This window comes from Pan troglodytes, chromosome 9 (assembly GCF_028858775.2).
Source record: "Pan troglodytes isolate AG18354 chromosome 9, NHGRI_mPanTro3-v2.0_pri, whole genome shotgun sequence".
NCBI classification, from domain to species: domain Eukaryota; kingdom Metazoa; phylum Chordata; class Mammalia; order Primates; family Hominidae; genus Pan; species Pan troglodytes.
In genome coordinates, this window is record NC_072407.2 from 77,784,387 (window position 1) to 77,800,893 (window position 16,507).

Sequence of the window (16,507 nt, forward strand, 5' to 3'; positions counted from 1 at the left end):
GGCAGAGTCTTCTCTACTCTGTGGTTCCATAGCCCCCTGGTTTCTCGCTTGTCCTGGCCGTTGTCACCAGTGACTGTGTGCGGCTGTCTCTGCTGCCCCCCAGCGTGAGCATCCCAAGGGCAGAACCTGGGCTGATCTGGCTGGGTCCCCAGCACCCAGCAGGGTATAGGTGCTCTGTGAGGTTTCTTAATAAAGAGATGGAAAGCCAGAAGCAGTTTGGGTGGTTGAGATACCCAGCCCTAGCCTAACTAATCCTGATACCAGTGACCAAAAGCGGGACCTTCGCATCTTTGCTGCCAAAAGACAGCCCCTCCTAAAGAGTAAAGGCCCGACCCCCTGCACGCCCTCTGCCCGCACCGCACGTGCTTGGTTTTCCCCGCCCGGGTACTGGCCGCCGGGCCGTACCAATTTCCGCGGGGGAGCGCCCAGGGTCGGACTGAGGGAGCGAGGGGAATAACCGGGCGCGCCCCTTGGAAGCAGGGCTCAGAGCTGCTCTCCTCTCACGCATTCCCCGGATCCGCGCGGAGCAGGCTGCTGGCCAGCCCCGGGCCCGCGCCAAGTAGAGCCTCAGGTGCGGTTCCCCCACAAGCAAGTGGCGCGGGCGGCGGCTTGGAACGGCCCGCCCCGCCCGCCGCGTCGGCGCCTGCCCCGTTGTGAGGTGATAAAGTGCTGCGCTCCGGGACGCCAGCGCCGGGGCTGCCGCCTCTGCTGGGGTCTAGGCTGTTTCTCTCGCGCCACCACTGGCCGCCGGCCGCAGCTCCGGGTGTCCTAGCCGCCCAGCCTCCACGCCGTCCCGGGACCCCTGTGCTCTGCGCGAAGCCCTGGCCCCGGGGGCCGGGGCATGGGCCAGGGGCGCGGGGTGAAGCGGCTTCCCGCGGGGCCGTGACTGGGCGGGCTTCAGCCATGAAGACCCTCATAGCCGCCTACTCCGGGGTCCTGCGCGGCGAGCGTCAGGCCGAGGCTGACCGGAGCCAGCGCTCTCACGGAGGACCTGCGCTGTCGCGCGAGGGGTCTGGGAGATGGGGTGAGTGCCACGGCGCAGGGGTTATGGACCTGCGAGAAGATTTTCTGGAAAGGGCCCTGTGGCAGGCTGGTGGGTACTGATGAGTCCACGTTCATTCTCCACTCTGGCACTCATCAATTTTTACGACCTCTGTTACATCGCTTTCCACCCGCCCCCCAGCTTGTTTCCCTCATCCGTGAGGTGGGAGCGGTACCACCCACCATTCTTAGTTATTAGGGATATTCGAGAACTCCTCCCCAGCCCCCACTGCGGCTGGTGACCCCTGGCACTTCCCTCCCCTCTCCCTTCACCAGGTAGAGCGAGCTTTGGCAGTGATTGACTGACTGGATGGGCAGGATGGTATGGGTTTTGCCGTCTCCTGAGACAGCCACCAGACGGGGAACATGCCCGACTGGAACAGGTGTGTCTGCCCTGTCCTCTGTCCCACATCCATCCTCTCGCCCAGGCTCTGGAGCCCACATAGCAGCAACTCTTGAGCCTGGCATGCTTAGAAGGCAGCGGAGAGGACCCTGCATGTCCTCCAAGGTAGAACTGAGGTCCTCAGTGAATCGCGCAGAGTTGAAATCAACCCCCGCCCCGCACCCCCCGCAGCTTTTCCCAAGCGAGGAATAGCAAGTCTTCCAACCCCCACCTCCCTTACCTAGAGCTGGAGAAACTGAAGTGGGAGGAAGCATGCCTAAGTTTTCCTTAGCTGATGCCTTGACCCCTGGATTCAAGTACAAATCCGGTAGACCCTGGGAAGTCATCACAGCTGTCCTGGTCTGCGTGTGTGTCTTGCATGAAGCCCCTCTCCCTCTTTCTAAGTCTGTATTCTGCTTGCTGAGCCTCTCTGACATGGATTTTTCTTTAGTAACTAACGGTCGCCTACACCGCCCACCTTTGTTACAAAAATAAAGCTTGCTAATTATGGAATTTTTGAAAATATAGACAAATGAAAAAAATTTCTGGTAAATCGACTATCCAAAGATACCTTCCTATTAGCATTTTAGTATATCTCTTGATCATTTTCTTTATACACATTGCATAGATACAATTGAGGACATGCTGTAGATATAGTTATGAATCTTGTTTTCTCCCCCTTAATGTAACATCGAGGTTTCCCTTCTGTTAATCAGAATCACTTACAATGTCCTAGTGGTTGCAATAACCCACCCTGCAGCTGTACCACACTTTAACTGTGACCTAGGCATTGGCATTGCTTCTTGTGTGATTATCGCTGTGGTTATCTGCCCCTCTTGGTGTGGGTGCTGCTCGTAGCCCTTGAAGAGGAACCCAGCTGCTGCCCTGTCTCGGGGGCGAGCAGCTTGAGCTGCCCCATGCATCCAGCCAGTAGCCTCTGACAGCCCCTTCTCTCACTTGAGTCCTTTTCTGTTCCCTGTGTCCTTTGATGTCCTTAGGGACATCAATGGATGAATGGACTTGCCCTTGTTCATGCTGTTAAAAACGTTTTTGCACTGGGCAGTGGGATAGGGATGTTCTCTGTGGTAGTGCTTCCTGGAGACCCCGTTCCCTCGGCTCTGCCATCCACAGGCTGGGAGCTGTGTCTTCCAGGAGGCAGTGACCCTGGCTGTCATGTTTTTGACTTAGAGTTTGTTCCTTAGGAGAACTTGTACTCTAGCGAATGGTTTTAACCAAGCCACTTAATATCATGTCAGGAACATTTCCCCATGTTGTTATCAGATCTTGAAAACATTTTTTTTAAAACTGGGTGCAAGGATTTACATCATGGAATGTAGGAAGGGCTGGTATGAAATGCAAACCAGTCAGTTCAGCTTTCTGGGATCTACTTTGGTGAAAGATTGGGTGGAGTAGGGGAGGGCACTGAAGCACATTTTGTTATCTGGGCATCTCCATTAGACCTGCCTTCTAGATCCTTGGTCCTTGAAGATACTCCCCAGTGGCCTAGTTTGCCTCTGTGGGTAAGGTCCCACTGTTGTGAGCTGGTGAACAGCCCGTCAGTGACGGTATTCAAGTAGAGACCATGGATTCTGTGAAGGGAAGTCCTGTGATGGGTGAGAGATTGAAATAAATACCTTGGCATCTGGTTTCTTGGCCAAAAAAAAAGGCCAGCTGTGGGAGTATGGGTAGGTGGGTGCATGCTGGGTGAAGCGGGAGTCTGTGTTGATATTTCCTAATCTTTGGAGGGCTGTCCTGTGCCAGACGTGGAGTTTGCAGAGTTCATCAGGACAGGAGGGATATATATCCTATTCTTTATCCTTGCCTTTGGATTGGGGGCTCTTCGTTCAGAAGAGCCCTTTGACACCTGCCTGTGTCCTCAGGGTTCAGCACAGGACCTAGCATGAGATGTTGGTGGTCCCAGTAAAATTCTGAGCTGATTTGTTGTGTGTGGCTCCAAAGAGTGAGGCCAGGAATAGGAGTGGGATGATGGGTGCAAGTTTTGATGTAGCAGAGGAGTCCTTTCTGACAGCTGTTGAGGACTGCAACAGGCTGGGGTGGGTGAGGATGGAGTTCCACATCACTGTGGATCTGCTTGAAACTAAGTGGCTAGATTGTTGGGGGTAACTGGGAACTGTGGGTTGACAGTCACCTAACCTAGTCCTAAGTCAGAATGAGAACATTACTCTCATGCTTCCCTCTCCAATTCCGTGTGGCTTCCCCCCTCACCTACATCACTTCCCCAACTGAATAGAGGCCACTTTGGGGCTGCGTCACCAAGGGCTCATCTAGGCTGAGAAAGGAGGGCCAAGAGTAATGTTGTATTAACAGGCTCAGTGACTCAATGGCCAGTGTTGAAATCCTGCCCCACCTCCACCCTCCCGCCCTCAAATTCAACAGCAAGTACTTGAGTTGTAAAAATTAGTGCTGGATTGGGCCCAACCCTCATGTTACAGATGGGATCACTGGAGTCTCCAGAAAGAAGGGACTTTCCCAGGGTTATCAAAGCCAGGCTAGAACTCAGATCCATCTCCCAGTCTGTGGCCTGACTCCTTAAGCCAAGAGAAGGGTTGCAATGCTGTGAAGGGCTGAGTGCAGGGCTCTGTGCATTGTAGGTGCTCAGTGGTTTGCTGAATGAGTGAAGGTTGTCTCCATGGTGCGGGTGGCAGCTCATCCCTTCTCAAACTTTTTGAGGAAGCCCCCCAGCCTGCCCTAGTGGATTAGAGCACTAAGATCCCCCAGAGCTTTGGCTGCCAGGTGAATGCCAGTTGCCCCCTACCCACACTCAGTCACACTTCATACTTTCCAAACTCTTCCTCCTGGCCTATGAAGTAAGCCCCAGGTGAACAGCCTCCACTGCCATCACAACTTCCTCTCCTAGCATGTCACCCACCATGCTGCAGACGCATGGTGGTCTTCCTGTTCCTGCAGCATTACTCCCAATTCAGTCTTACCTCAGCGCCTTTGCATATGCTGCCTGTCTGCCCAGGTCTTTGCATGGCTGGCTTCAGAACAGTCAGTCTCCTCTCAGAGGTCTTCCCTGGCCACCCTATCTAGAGAGCCACTTCCAATCACCACATCTTCTTTTATTTTCATAGCCTTTATCACTACCTAAATTTTCATGTGTGCTTATCTGTTTAAGCAATTGTCTCCCCAGTAAGAATATCAGTCCCTTGGCCGGCCACGTGCCATGGCTTTCGCCTGTAATCCCAGCACTTTGGGAGGCCGAAGTGGGAGGATCACTTGAGGTCAGGAGTTCAAGACCAGCCTGGCTGACATGGTAAAACCCCCATCTCTACTAAAAATAAAAAAATGTAGCCAGGTGTGGTGGTGCGTGCCTGTAATCCCAGCTACTTGGGAGGCTGAGGCAGGATAGTCGCGTGAACCCAGGAGGAGGAGGTTACAGTGAGCCAAGGTTGTGCTACTGCACTCCAGCGTGGGTAACAGAGCGAGACTCCATCTCAAAACAAAACAAAAAGAACAAACAGAAAAAGAATATGAGTCCCTTGGAAACAGGAACCTTGTCTTTCTCAGTGCTGTGACATCTAGCACAGTGCCTGGCACTGGTAATAGGTACTTAGTAAGTATCTGTTAAACGAAGGAATCATTAGTGGGACTGCCCCATTCCTCTTGGAGGAAGCCCTGCTTTTAGCTTCAGTGTGATTCCTCGAGCCTTCCTTGGGCCTCCTCTGTACCTGTAACCACCTGTGCTAGGGACTGGGTGCTGGGGTTGCAGCTGTTCCCTGCCCTGGAGGTACCCACAGTCTGGCAAGGAGCTGGCTCTAAGGCTGCGTGGCAAGTGGGCAGAGCCAGGCTCAATGGTCACCCTTACTGCTTCCCAGGGCTTATTAGAAGCCCAAGAGCTGGGGTTCCAGGCCTGACATTTTTCTGGGATGTGGCTGGGGGCTTCACTTCCTCTCTGGGGATCTCACTCCTTCTATCTGGAAAATAGGGTCAGAATTCTCAGATTCTCAAGGATGGAGGGTTTGAGTTAACCTGAGTGTGAGTGTTTGAACTTGTGACATTCATGTTAGTCCTTGTCATTTGTCCTGTGTTACACATCCAGCAGGGCCCCAACACTGTAGAGAGTGGCAGACCCTGCTCTAGGGCATCCAGGAAGGCTTCACTGAGGAAGGGACTTGGGGTGTGGACCCTTCATTTTATTGATTGAGCACCTTCTGTGTGTCAGCTGCAGTCCCTGCGTTTGAGGAAGTGAGACCAGGGGGATGTACACAAGATGACTGTGCAGAGTGATCTGAGCAATGACAGGAAAGACTGCAAAGAGGTGAGACCGGGGAGCTTGATCACCCTGAGGTCAGGGAAGTCTTCCTGGAAGAGGTGACATTCAGTCCGGATCTGGAAAGATGAATAGACATCAGCAAGACAGGCAAGAACATTCAGGTACAGGAAATAGCATAAATAGAGGTATGAGATTTGGATGGGAGAGGCAGACTGACTGCAGGGCCTCTGAGTGACCAACTGAGGCTGAGGTCTTGGTGTACTGAGAGCCAGAGACAAGAGAGACAGAGATGATGCTGGATCCAGGCCTGTGGTGGCTCACCTGTGTCTGCAGCAGGAGGACGACTTGAGATCTCATAGGAAAGGAGCCTGGTGCAGTTAGTTTATTGGCCTGCAGCACTTTGAGGGCCTCCTGGTATGGAGCTGCTGGCTGATTTGCGGGCCTCATGGGCAGGGCACAGGGGCAGGAGTCAGGCCTGGGCTCTCTCCAGCTCCTGCTTGGCCACCAAACTGCTCCGCAGCCTCAGCAAGCCACTACCCTTCCTTACCCTCAGTCTCCTCATCTATGAAATGAGCAAAAGTGTCATAAGAACCTGTGCAGATTATGGTGCAGATGCAGAGAGGCTACACCCTGTGAACCTTTTGGGTAAATCAATAGAAATGGGAAACACAAACTCCTTTTCTTATTAGAGCAGAATTAGCCATTCTAAGCCCTGCCTCTGCTTCCCATGTGACCTTGGGTATAACACTGCCTCTTAGGGCCTCAGCCTTCTCATCTGCACAGTGAGGAGGACTGGTTGAGATGACCCCCTTGGCTTCCTTACATCCCTGCTGGAGAAATGCAATTCCATTCTTGTCCCTAACTGCTGTGGGACTCTTGAGGTCAGCCACCTCCTCATTCTTGTCCTCAGCTTCTCCTTGTGAAAATGGTGCACTCATCCACTTGGGGCCAAGGTAAGTGCCCCAGAAGAAACTGTCTCCCCATGCTTGCCCATATATTGTGATGGGGACGTATTTTGGAGATTCCTTGGTGACCTACTCACAAGCTAGTAGTGTTGCCATGGCAGCCCCTTCCACTGCAGTAGCTACTTTTTGAATGTGCTTGGTCACAGTGGGTGGGGTGGGGGAAGTGGGCCCCTGGGGTCCTCAGCAATCATGTCCAGAGTCCTGGATGTGGATCCATGTTCGGTATCAGGAACATGGCATTCTAAGAGTCTCACTTCCTTGGCCTTACCTCTTGGAACTTTGTGAAAGTTCTACTTGATGAAAACGGAATACACAAAAACCCAGGTGTATGGAGTAGCCCGAGGATGGGCTTATATTCCCTTTAGGGAGATCTTCTGTGGATAAAAATTCATTTGTGGATTCTAGCAGAGCACAGGTGGCCCAAGTTAGCAGCACTCAGATTTCAACAAATCCACCCCAGCTTCCTAATTTAGTGCTAATGGGGAAACCTAGAGAGGGGAGGAAGAGGCTTAGCGCCCCTGCAGGTCTACAGATCCTCAGGATGCCTGGCTCCCTGCAGCAGGCCCTGAGGACTGACAGTGCCTGCAGGGTCCTGATGGCCCACTTCCCACCTGGCACACCTAGCATAGCTGTGTGCTGGCTCTCCAGTAGTTTGGCTTCCCCTTTGGGCCAGATGTCCCAGTGGGCCCTGCTTTAAGGATACCTCATTTGCAAAACAGAACCGTTAAAGCGAATTGTTAATCTTTTCAGAAAAGAACTCACTGGCGTTTTGGGACCAGTTCTATAGCTGGCTAGCTGCCCTAGGGCTCTTAGGCACCAGTGGAGGGAGTGGGCTCTGACTGGCTGTCTTCTCTGCCTTCAGGGTAGAGGCCAGGACTCCTAGACCTAGCATCCCAGTCCTTCATGCCTCCCTGTTTCTCTACTTTTCCAACTAGACTCACAGTCTCTGTGCTGCAGTCTGACTAAACTACTTGCAGTTAATTCCTCAAACTTGTCTTCTCTCTGTTTCGGGCCTTTGCAATGCCTTTTGCAGGACTCTACTACCTGGGGTCCTGCCCCTGTACCTTCCTCCTGGAAGGCATCCCTAAGAACACCCTCCTGTGGGGGTTGGGGCCTCCCCTGGATTCCTAGTCCTGACTGATCCTTTATGTATAATTGTTCGCAGCTTTGTCTCCCAGCCATATCTTGGGTGGGCAGCCCAGGAGCAGAACTCAGCCTCTAGCAGATGCCCAAGAAGCAGAGGAGAAGCAGAGTCTAGAAGCTCCCCTCCTGGGGTGGAGCCTGGGGTGTAAAGGGTACTTAGAAAGCACTGGTATGAATGTTAGTGTTTGGGTTCCACCCTTCTCTCTCCCTTCCTCTGGGGCCTTCCACCATTGCCCCGACATTAACCACCCTCCAGCTGGAGAAGACCTTTCCCTCCTGATTCCCCAGAAAGCTCTGCTTGACCCTCCATCATGGCACAGGTCAGTCAGCTGTGGGTGGACTTTTTTCTATCTTTGTCTAGGCCCTGTTTATTCATCACGGTCCTCTCAAGCATTCAGTCATTCAGCAAACATTGATCGAGCACCTTCTCTGCGCCTGACCCTGTGCTGAGCACCAGGGCCCAGATGAATGAGACATGGTCCCTGCAAATGCACACACATACCTTTTCCCATAATGAGAAAGGGCTGAGTACAGGGGTGAGATGGGACAGGCAGGGATGCGGTCAATCCAACCCAGGTGGAGGAGAAGGAAGACTTTCCAGAGAAAGAGTCAACAGGTTGGTCTCTAGCAGGCCAGTGCTCAGTGCCTGGTGGATGCCTGGTATGCATGTGCTAAAAGACTGACCAAACTAGACTTAGAAGCAATAGAACTCTACCTGGAGGCACTGCAGTGAAGTCAGACAGTGTTGGGAGACTTCCTGGAGGGAAGGAGTCTCTGGCTGAGCACATGGTGAGGCACCAAGTGGAGACAGCTTCCTGTGTGAGGCTTACGGGAGCCCAGCCCTGGCCTGGGATTCTAATAGCAGTGGGCATGACCCTCCAGAGATGGCAGCTTTGCCATGACCGGCCTCTCATCATCATGTGTGTGGACTCCCGCTGAAAGGTGTCTGCCTGGAGGAGCCTGGAAGAGAGCTCACCTCCAGCCTTGATGAAGTGTCATCTCTTTGGCACTTGGCCTGACTTCCTAGACCTCCCTGGGGCTGGAAGAGCCTGCTAGGGGTCAATATGTACTGACCCTCACTCTGCTACCTCTCCTCATAATATACAACCTGTTACTGTGCACCTCTTAAAAAACTATTTGCTCTCTCTGTCTCCGTGCAACTTGTCCTCAGCTCTTTGGGGGTAACTTGGGGGTGACTTACTCACCTAGACCCAGGGCAGACATTAGGTCCAGATGGGCCCAGGTGTGGCATCCTTGGGGTTGGGGATGTGGGCAGCGTGACCCCCACCCCCACCCCCGCCTCAAGGAGCCCAAGAGGCTGTTCACACCTCTCTTAGCTGGCATCTTTCTGGCTCTCTCACATTGATGCCAGACATTCTGGCCCTTTTCCCTAAGTTATTTAGATTCCTTATGACAATCTGGATTAAAGCTAAGGAGGACACTGAGTCCCAGGGACAGGGAGTGATTTGCAAGGTCTCATTGCAGGTAAGAATCAGAGCCAGGGTTTGAATCCTAAGTTAGCCTGTCGCCTACGCCTCTGTTCCTAGGCAGGGCAGGCATTATTTTACCCATCAAACAGGAGAGGACACCAAGGCTTACTTGGTAATTAATCAGCATTCATAGAGATCTTTACTTTTTATGAAGCTCTTGGCTATACATTATCTCATTTAATTCCCACAACAATCTGGTGAGGTAGGTATTAGCCCCACTGTATAGATGAGGAAGCTGAAGCTTGTATAGGAAGTGACTCATCCAGGCCACTTCCTACGAGTTAGAGGCCAGGTTCTCCTGACTCTCGGCCCCTGTTTTCGGCACTGACTCCAGGTTGGCATGTCCCCTGCCAGATGCCAGTATGGAGGTGAGGTGGGTGGAGGACGCAGTGTGGGCTCTCGAGAGGCGTGAGCTGCCCACATTCTCTGTCTACCAGTGCTTCCCCATGTACGCTCAGGGCCTCCTCTCCATAGGCCAGGGATCCTCCTGCCCCTCTCTCTATCTCATTGCCCCAAATTATTTTTCTTCATAGCTCTCATCGCTGCCTGATGTTACATCATACATTAATACGTAGGTGTTTTATCTCTCCCTCAGCAGAAGTTAAGCATCCTAACTTAACTTTAACCAGTCTAACTTGGGCATCCAGGCCTATAGCTGCCTCTGAGGCAGGACATCATCTGCTGTGCTCACTGCTGTTTCCCCAGGGCTAGTATTAGCACTTAGTACCTTGTATGTGCTCTATGCCTTGGATCTTAGCTCTGTCCCCACCCACCTCACCCAGGAAGCCACCTTTGACTACTCATTCCAACTTCTTTATTCTCAGCTTCTATTTCAGGCAGTCACTCACCCCCCTTTCTGGGTTCTTGAGTATTTGGGTCTGCCTCATTAGAACTCCCTGCAAGGCTTTGTTCCAGCAGTTTCCCCCAACCACAGTGCGCACTTTCCTCCTGTTTGACCCCTAGATCTTGTCTTCAGGGCCCTGGCGAAGCCTCATGGCCTCCTTGGAGCCTCCTCTGCGCTACCGTCACTCTGCGACCTCTTCTTGTAACACAGACCCATGGCCATAAGCCTCTGGAAAAACTCTGCTTGCTCATTACGTATACCCCTTCCCACTCTGGAGATGGGAGGAGTAATGCCAGTAGCCACCACTTAATCACCTAACAAATGCCACATGTGCCTTACACGTTTTAAAATTTAATGTTACCGGCCGGGCGTGGTGGCTCACGCCTGTAATCGCAGCACTTTGGGAGGCCTAGGCGGGCGGATCACGAGATCAGGAGATTGAGACCATCCTGGCTAACATGGTGAAACCCCGTCTCTACCAAAAATACAAATAATTAGCCGGGCGTTGTGGCGGGCGCCTGTAGTCCCAGCTACTCGGGAGGCTGAGGCAGGAGAATGGAGTGAACCCTGGAGGCGGAGGTTGCAGTGAGTCGAGATCGCACCACTGCACTCCAGCCTGGGTGACAGATAGAGACTCCGTCTCAAAAAAAAAAAAAAAAAAATTCAATGTTCCCCAAAATCCTGTGAGGTGAGGATTATCACCCTCATCCTATAGATAAGAAAACCAAAGCTAGAGTTAGGTGACTTGCCCGAGGTCACAGAGCCAGGCAAGGGCAGAGCTGGCCCAGGGCCCTCTTTCTCAGATTTAGGGGGTTGGGGCTCAGACACTGCTGCCCTCAGGCATGTGAGAGGAAGCCCAGAAAACTTGGGTTTCATCAGCCCCGAGGTGTGGCCTTCCTGGTCACTTTGATATCAGATATTGGGCAAAGAGGTGCTCACAGACACCCTTCAACACCCCAGCCCTGGGCTGGGCCCTGGGTCTGAGAGATGCTTGAAAGCACATGGGTTGGGGGGGTGGAATCCAGTCTCACTAGAACATCCACATGAGACTTTGAGCATGATATGGGCAGAGGAGGGAGCTCTCCTTTGCCAGGATATGTTCTTGAAGTCCGGGTGTGGGCTGGCGTGTTTGGTGGGGCCAGCACTCAACAGCATAGCATTATAGAGATGATGAGGGACTGGGAGCCTGAATACCTTCTTTAAGTCCTGGCTCCCACACCCTGACCTCAAGCAAGTGATTTTGCCTCTTTGGGCTTCACCTCACCTCAGTTTCCTTCTCTGTGAAACAGGATTGCCAGTTCTCCCCTTGCCTACCTTCCCAGAGAGTGCTGTGGGACGGTGAAGCCCCACATAGGCGCGGGAGAAGGGGATTGCTTTCCGGGTGGTAAAAGAGCTGCTCTGGGCCTCTCTGGCAGCTCTACTCCCTCTGCCTTCCCCAAAGGTAGGAGCAAATGAGCTCTGTGTAAAGCAAGTGCTGCCCGGGAGCAGCCATTTGAGTCTTCTGTTGGGAATCTTCCCCTACAGCCTGTCTCATCTGCCCCCATGAAACAGAGACATCTGTAGGTAGCAGGGTTGTGTTCCCTTTCTAGGTGGAGAAACTTGTACCTAGGGAGGGCAAAAGAGGCTCATCCCCCATCTCTGGGGTCAGTCCTCAGTGATGGGGCTGGTTTTGCCTCCTGCCAGGCAGCCCAGTCTAACTTGGGCATCCAGGCCTATAGCTAGCTGCCTCTGAGGCTGCTCTGGATTTGCTTATGGATTTGCTCAGCTATGCAGTAAACCTCTATGAGCCCCTCTTACCACAGATGAATCAGTTACCAAGTCCTGGCACCCATGCATCACTGGCAGTGGGATGGCCAAGTAAAGTGACATTGGTGCTGTGGGAGTGTGCAGAGAGAGTGCAGGTGTGGTGAGGGGGCAGATAGGAGCAGGGACTTGGCTGGATGCTGAGGCTCCCTGGTGGCCCCACCCAGGAGTCAGGAACAGTCAGGCTGGGTGTGAAGGTGGTGGCATGTGGTGGCATCTGATTGCAGCATCGGCATCCCCACCAGCTTCTGCTGGACTCCTCCCAGCCACAGCTGGGGCAGAGGAAGTACTGACAGCCAGGTGGCAAGGACTGGCAGTGTTTTGGGGGTGCCCAACTGAACCCTCACTTCCCATCTGCCTGAGCAGCGGTACCAGAACTACTGCAAGGTGGTAAGCTCTAGGTCCCAAATACCCTGACAGGAGTCCTCAGGAGGGTGGGTGCCAGAGATCACAGACTTCACCCTCCTTACCCCCATTTCATAGATGGGGAAACTGAAGCCCAGAGAGGTGAGGAGACTTAGCATGGGAGTTGGTGGCAGAGCTGGGTCTAGAAACCCAAGTCCTGCTGCCACTTTACCTGCTGTAGAAGATGCCTGCTCCTGACCCACCCCTCTGAAGGAAAACATATCATTCATTTCTCCCCTTCCCCTTCCAGCTCCCCACCACTGCCCCCTGCTTTGTTGTGGGGAGCAGAGAGAAGGAACTTGGGGACATGCAACATCGGAGCAGATGCAGGCCTGGAGGTTGGGCCTGAATTGAGTTCAGCTCTGCCAGCATCTGGCTGAGTGACCTTGACCCAGTATCACCATCAAAATAGGGTGTTGGTGCCAAACTCACAGGAGTCCAAGTGCCTGTGCAGGGGCATGGAGGGTCTCCCAAAGCTTTATGGGCCTCTTGTGCATCATACCTTTCACTCAGCCCTGCATGGAGGGAACTCCAGGGGCCTGAAGAGTGGCCAGAGCACCTCCTTGGGGCTGGCCTGACAGGGCACTGGGGATCCAGATATGGATCAGACCCAGGCCTGGCCTTCGGGCAGTTTCCAGTGTGATGCAGAATCAGCTTGTAATCAGCAGTTAGTACAAGGCCAGGGGCTGTAGGAGCCCTGAGGAGGATGCTCTTTTGTTTCTCCATTGTGCGGGTCTGACTTTATCTTCAAATAGGTTATCTCTGTGGGTGGCAAGATGGCCCCTGGCAATTCCAGGCCTGCATAGAACTTAGTGTTTATCATCCCAGAGAAGGAAAGGCCTTCTCTTTCCAAAGGCTTCCTGGAAGACTGCTGCCTTATCACCATCTCTGGGTTTTGAAGGATGTATTGCTTTATCTCATTATCAGGGAATCATCAGGTAAGCAAAGCAGGGAAGGGCCTCTGCCTAGAATATTTCTGAGGTGGACTGGGGGCTCCCACTGGCCCGGGGTTCAGCATCCATGACCAGGCCAGCTCCCAGGCCACGGCCTCCATGGTCAGCCAGGTTGGGATTGCCTGAGAGGGCCTGGGCCTGAGAAAGCAGAGGTGCAGTCCTCCCAGCTTCCCTCTCCAGGAGCCTCCCAACTCTAACGCCCACGGAAGCACTTGCCATTTGGTATTTCGGACTTAGAGCTCACCACCTTGCAACAGTTCCGGTACAGTTGCCCAGGCAGATGGGAAGTGAGGGTTCACTTGGTAGACTGCATTTCCCACTTGTTGGCAGAGCGAGCTGTGGGCGGTAGTTGGGGCTGGATAAGGCAGGGTGAGAACCGAACCAGCAGTGTGGGAAAAGCCTGAGCCTGCAGACCCACCTTGCTGCGGGACTTGGGAGACTCCCGCAGGCCCTCAATTTCCAGTCTGTATAATGGGGTGAGGGTTGAACAAGATGGCGTGCGTTTCCTGCGCTATGACTTTACCTAATTTTAAGACACCTAATAAGCTTAGCAGAGAGATTTGGATTAGGCACGATGAAGAATTTTTAGGTCTTCTCAGTTGTTTCAGTTGGGGATATGTCATCAGTGAAATTTCTATACTCCTTCTCCAAGCTGCATGGGGGCTGGCCCTGGCGCCAAGGTAGGGAGCTAGATAAGCTGACTCCCAGCATGCCTCTTCCCTACGCACCCCTCAAACCGCTGGCTTCAGGGGCCTGTCTGCAACGGGAAGCAAGTCAGCCACGAGAAGGCATGCTTTGCCTTTTTTTCCTGCCGAATAGAAGGTGGTGTCCCCCGGTGCTGTGTCTCACCCCAGCCCCTACCTGAGTGTTTGGACTGAAGCATTTATAGTGGTGTTTCTCAGACTTAATCACCTGGGGATCTTGTTAAAATGCAGATTTTGATTCAGTAAATCCAGTCTGGAGCCCAAAGTCCTGCATTTCTAACCCGCTCCCAGGTGATGCTGATGCTGCTGTTCCCAGACCACGCTTTGAGTAGGAAAGTGCTAGAGTACATTTTGTCTTCTGTCTAGCCAGGGCATCCAGCCTGCCTCAGATGGAACAGGAACTCACCTGCCACTTAACCAGCCTTCGGTGGCCATGGCTCCTGCTTCACTTCATCCAGCATGGCTCAGGAGGCAGAGCCAGCTGCTGGAAGATGACTTGTCCAGCCCCAGCCCTTGGATCAAGGGTTCAAGCCTGTGCTTGGACTTCACTTCCCTCTCTTATATACTCACCCAGGCCTGTCCCACTTGTAGGTGAAGGTGAAAGGTTATGAGACCCTCAAGGATAAGCATGTGATGAACTCATCTGTCCAGGTCCCACTGCTGGGCAGGTTGACCAGGCCCTGAGCATGACCCTCCAACTGTGTCCTGTGTACAGAGCCTTTGCACTCAGAGCTGCTCTGGGGAAAGGGGAGGTCCTCTAAGCAGGGTCAGGAATGCTGGGTTTCAGTCCTGGCTCTGCCGCCTACTGCCTGGGTAGCCCTGGGCTAGTCAGTGCCTGTCTCTGGTCCCCAGTCTCCCTGGCTGTCCAATTAGGCTATACTGGATGACCCAGAGGGCTCTCAGGCTCTAAGATGGGTTGCTGGGCAAGTCTGGAGGTGGGAAAGTCCTATGAAGGTAGGATTTTTATAAAGGGGGCGAAGGAGCAATTATGAGGCAGACCTCTGGAATGGCTCTATGGCCCAGCCCCTTTATTTGCTTTTGTGAGTTCACATCCTGCCGCCTCCACCCCAGTTATGCCAGTGGTGTTATTAGATGCTACTGAACACCCAATTTGTGTACTGAGGATATGGCAGTGAACCCTGCAAGCTTGCCTGGGGTCACATAGTGAGTAGAACCAAAGTCTGAACCTAGGTTTGACTCTTCTGCTAAACTAAGCCCCTTCCCTCTGATGCATCACACCAGGGAAAGGGGCCATCTTGAGGCCTAGCATTTCCTTCCTTCCTCCTAAAAGTCAAAGCAGTTGTTAACTTTCAGCTCATAAGGGTAGGTATCTTTCTAAACTCTGCTGTGGCTTTGTTGCTTTGCAGATTTTGAAGAAAAGCAGAGGCTTGAGTGTAGGCCCCTAAATCCATCTCTCTCCCTGCTCCCAGCTTGTAGGCTCAGTTGAAAGGTCATGAGACCCTCAAGGACAAGATTGTGACTAACTCATCTGTGCTCTGGGTCTTTCACAGAGCAGATGGTATGAAGGAATGTTTAATGGGCACACAGTAGGTGCTTGGTGAAGATGTGTTGAGCAAAGGGCATGTAGTGGGGGTTCAGCAAAGAGGGGTTTGAGGTGGCCCACTTCTTCAGCTGCTGGAAGGAATGGGGTATGGGTGAGGAACCTTCACCCATGCTCTTCCCCAGTGCTGTCTCCTGCAGTCACCAGGCTTCCTGTCCCCACTGCCCATCAGCTGCTGGAGTCCAGGGTGTCATCCTAGGGGCACCAAGCCAATTAAGTGGGCACATCTCGTCCTAACTTCCAGGCTTGGCACTTGATTGATAGTGAACATAATTACAGCCCTCAGTGTCCTTCAGGCTGCCTGAAGCTCACTGGCCACTGGGCCCTTTGGGGAAGCAAAGGCTCCCACCTTACTCCTTTCTGGGCCCCACGCTTTGGGCACTGAGATGAGGCTGAACATTTACATCTCTCTGAAAGTGGTAGTGGTGTGGGGAATCAGTGGTGTTGGGGGTGGGGGCAAGAGGGTTCAGCTCCTTGGAGAAGGGGTATTAGTCTGGGACATACAGAAGGCAGAGCAGGGATTGGGGATGCTCAAAGTACACTTGGAGGAAAAAAACCATTGCAAATTGGATGTTGAACCTCTGTCCTTGGCCTCACAGACAGATAGCAAAATTAAATATTTGTACTAGATTCAGATAAGGGACAGGAGTTTGACTGGGGTGGAGGGGATGGGAGAGAACTGGCAATTATGAGAGACTTCCCAAGGCCTAGCCCCTGGACTAGCCTCTTTAGATACTTCATGTGGTCTCCAAAATGACCCCCTGAGTGCGATACCATTCCCATTGTGTATCTATAGAAACCAGGGCACAGGGGAGCATGCAAACAGCCCAGAGTTACAAAGCCATGGGGTGGAGGGCTAGGATCTGAACCCAGGTCTGTCTGATTCTATAGCTGATGCTCTTCTCATATCTAGAAGGGTACCTGTGGGAGGTGAGGTTTGTACTGGGGACCCCATGACTGGAGAGAAGGGTGACAGTGG

The 16,507-nt window shown here is 52.9% G+C and overlaps 1 protein-coding gene across 3 annotated transcripts in view; it reads left to right on the top strand.

Annotated features, from left to right (window-relative positions):
* Positions 1-523: 523 nt before the first annotated feature.
* DGAT2 (diacylglycerol O-acyltransferase 2) overlaps positions 524-16,507 on the top strand; it is a 32,909-nt gene continuing 16,925 nt past the window's right edge. For 2 of the 3 annotated variants that reach the window (XM_009423785.5, XM_522113.7), the window contains exon 1: positions 524-1,024. In XM_009423785.5, coding sequence (XP_009422060.1) covers positions 904-1,024 — 121 coding nt within the window. In that variant the 5' untranslated portion in view covers positions 524-903. Of the gene's footprint in view, positions 1,025-1,317; positions 1,425-16,507 lie in introns of those variants that run through there. The other variant, XM_009423784.5, reaches the window with a different exon arrangement.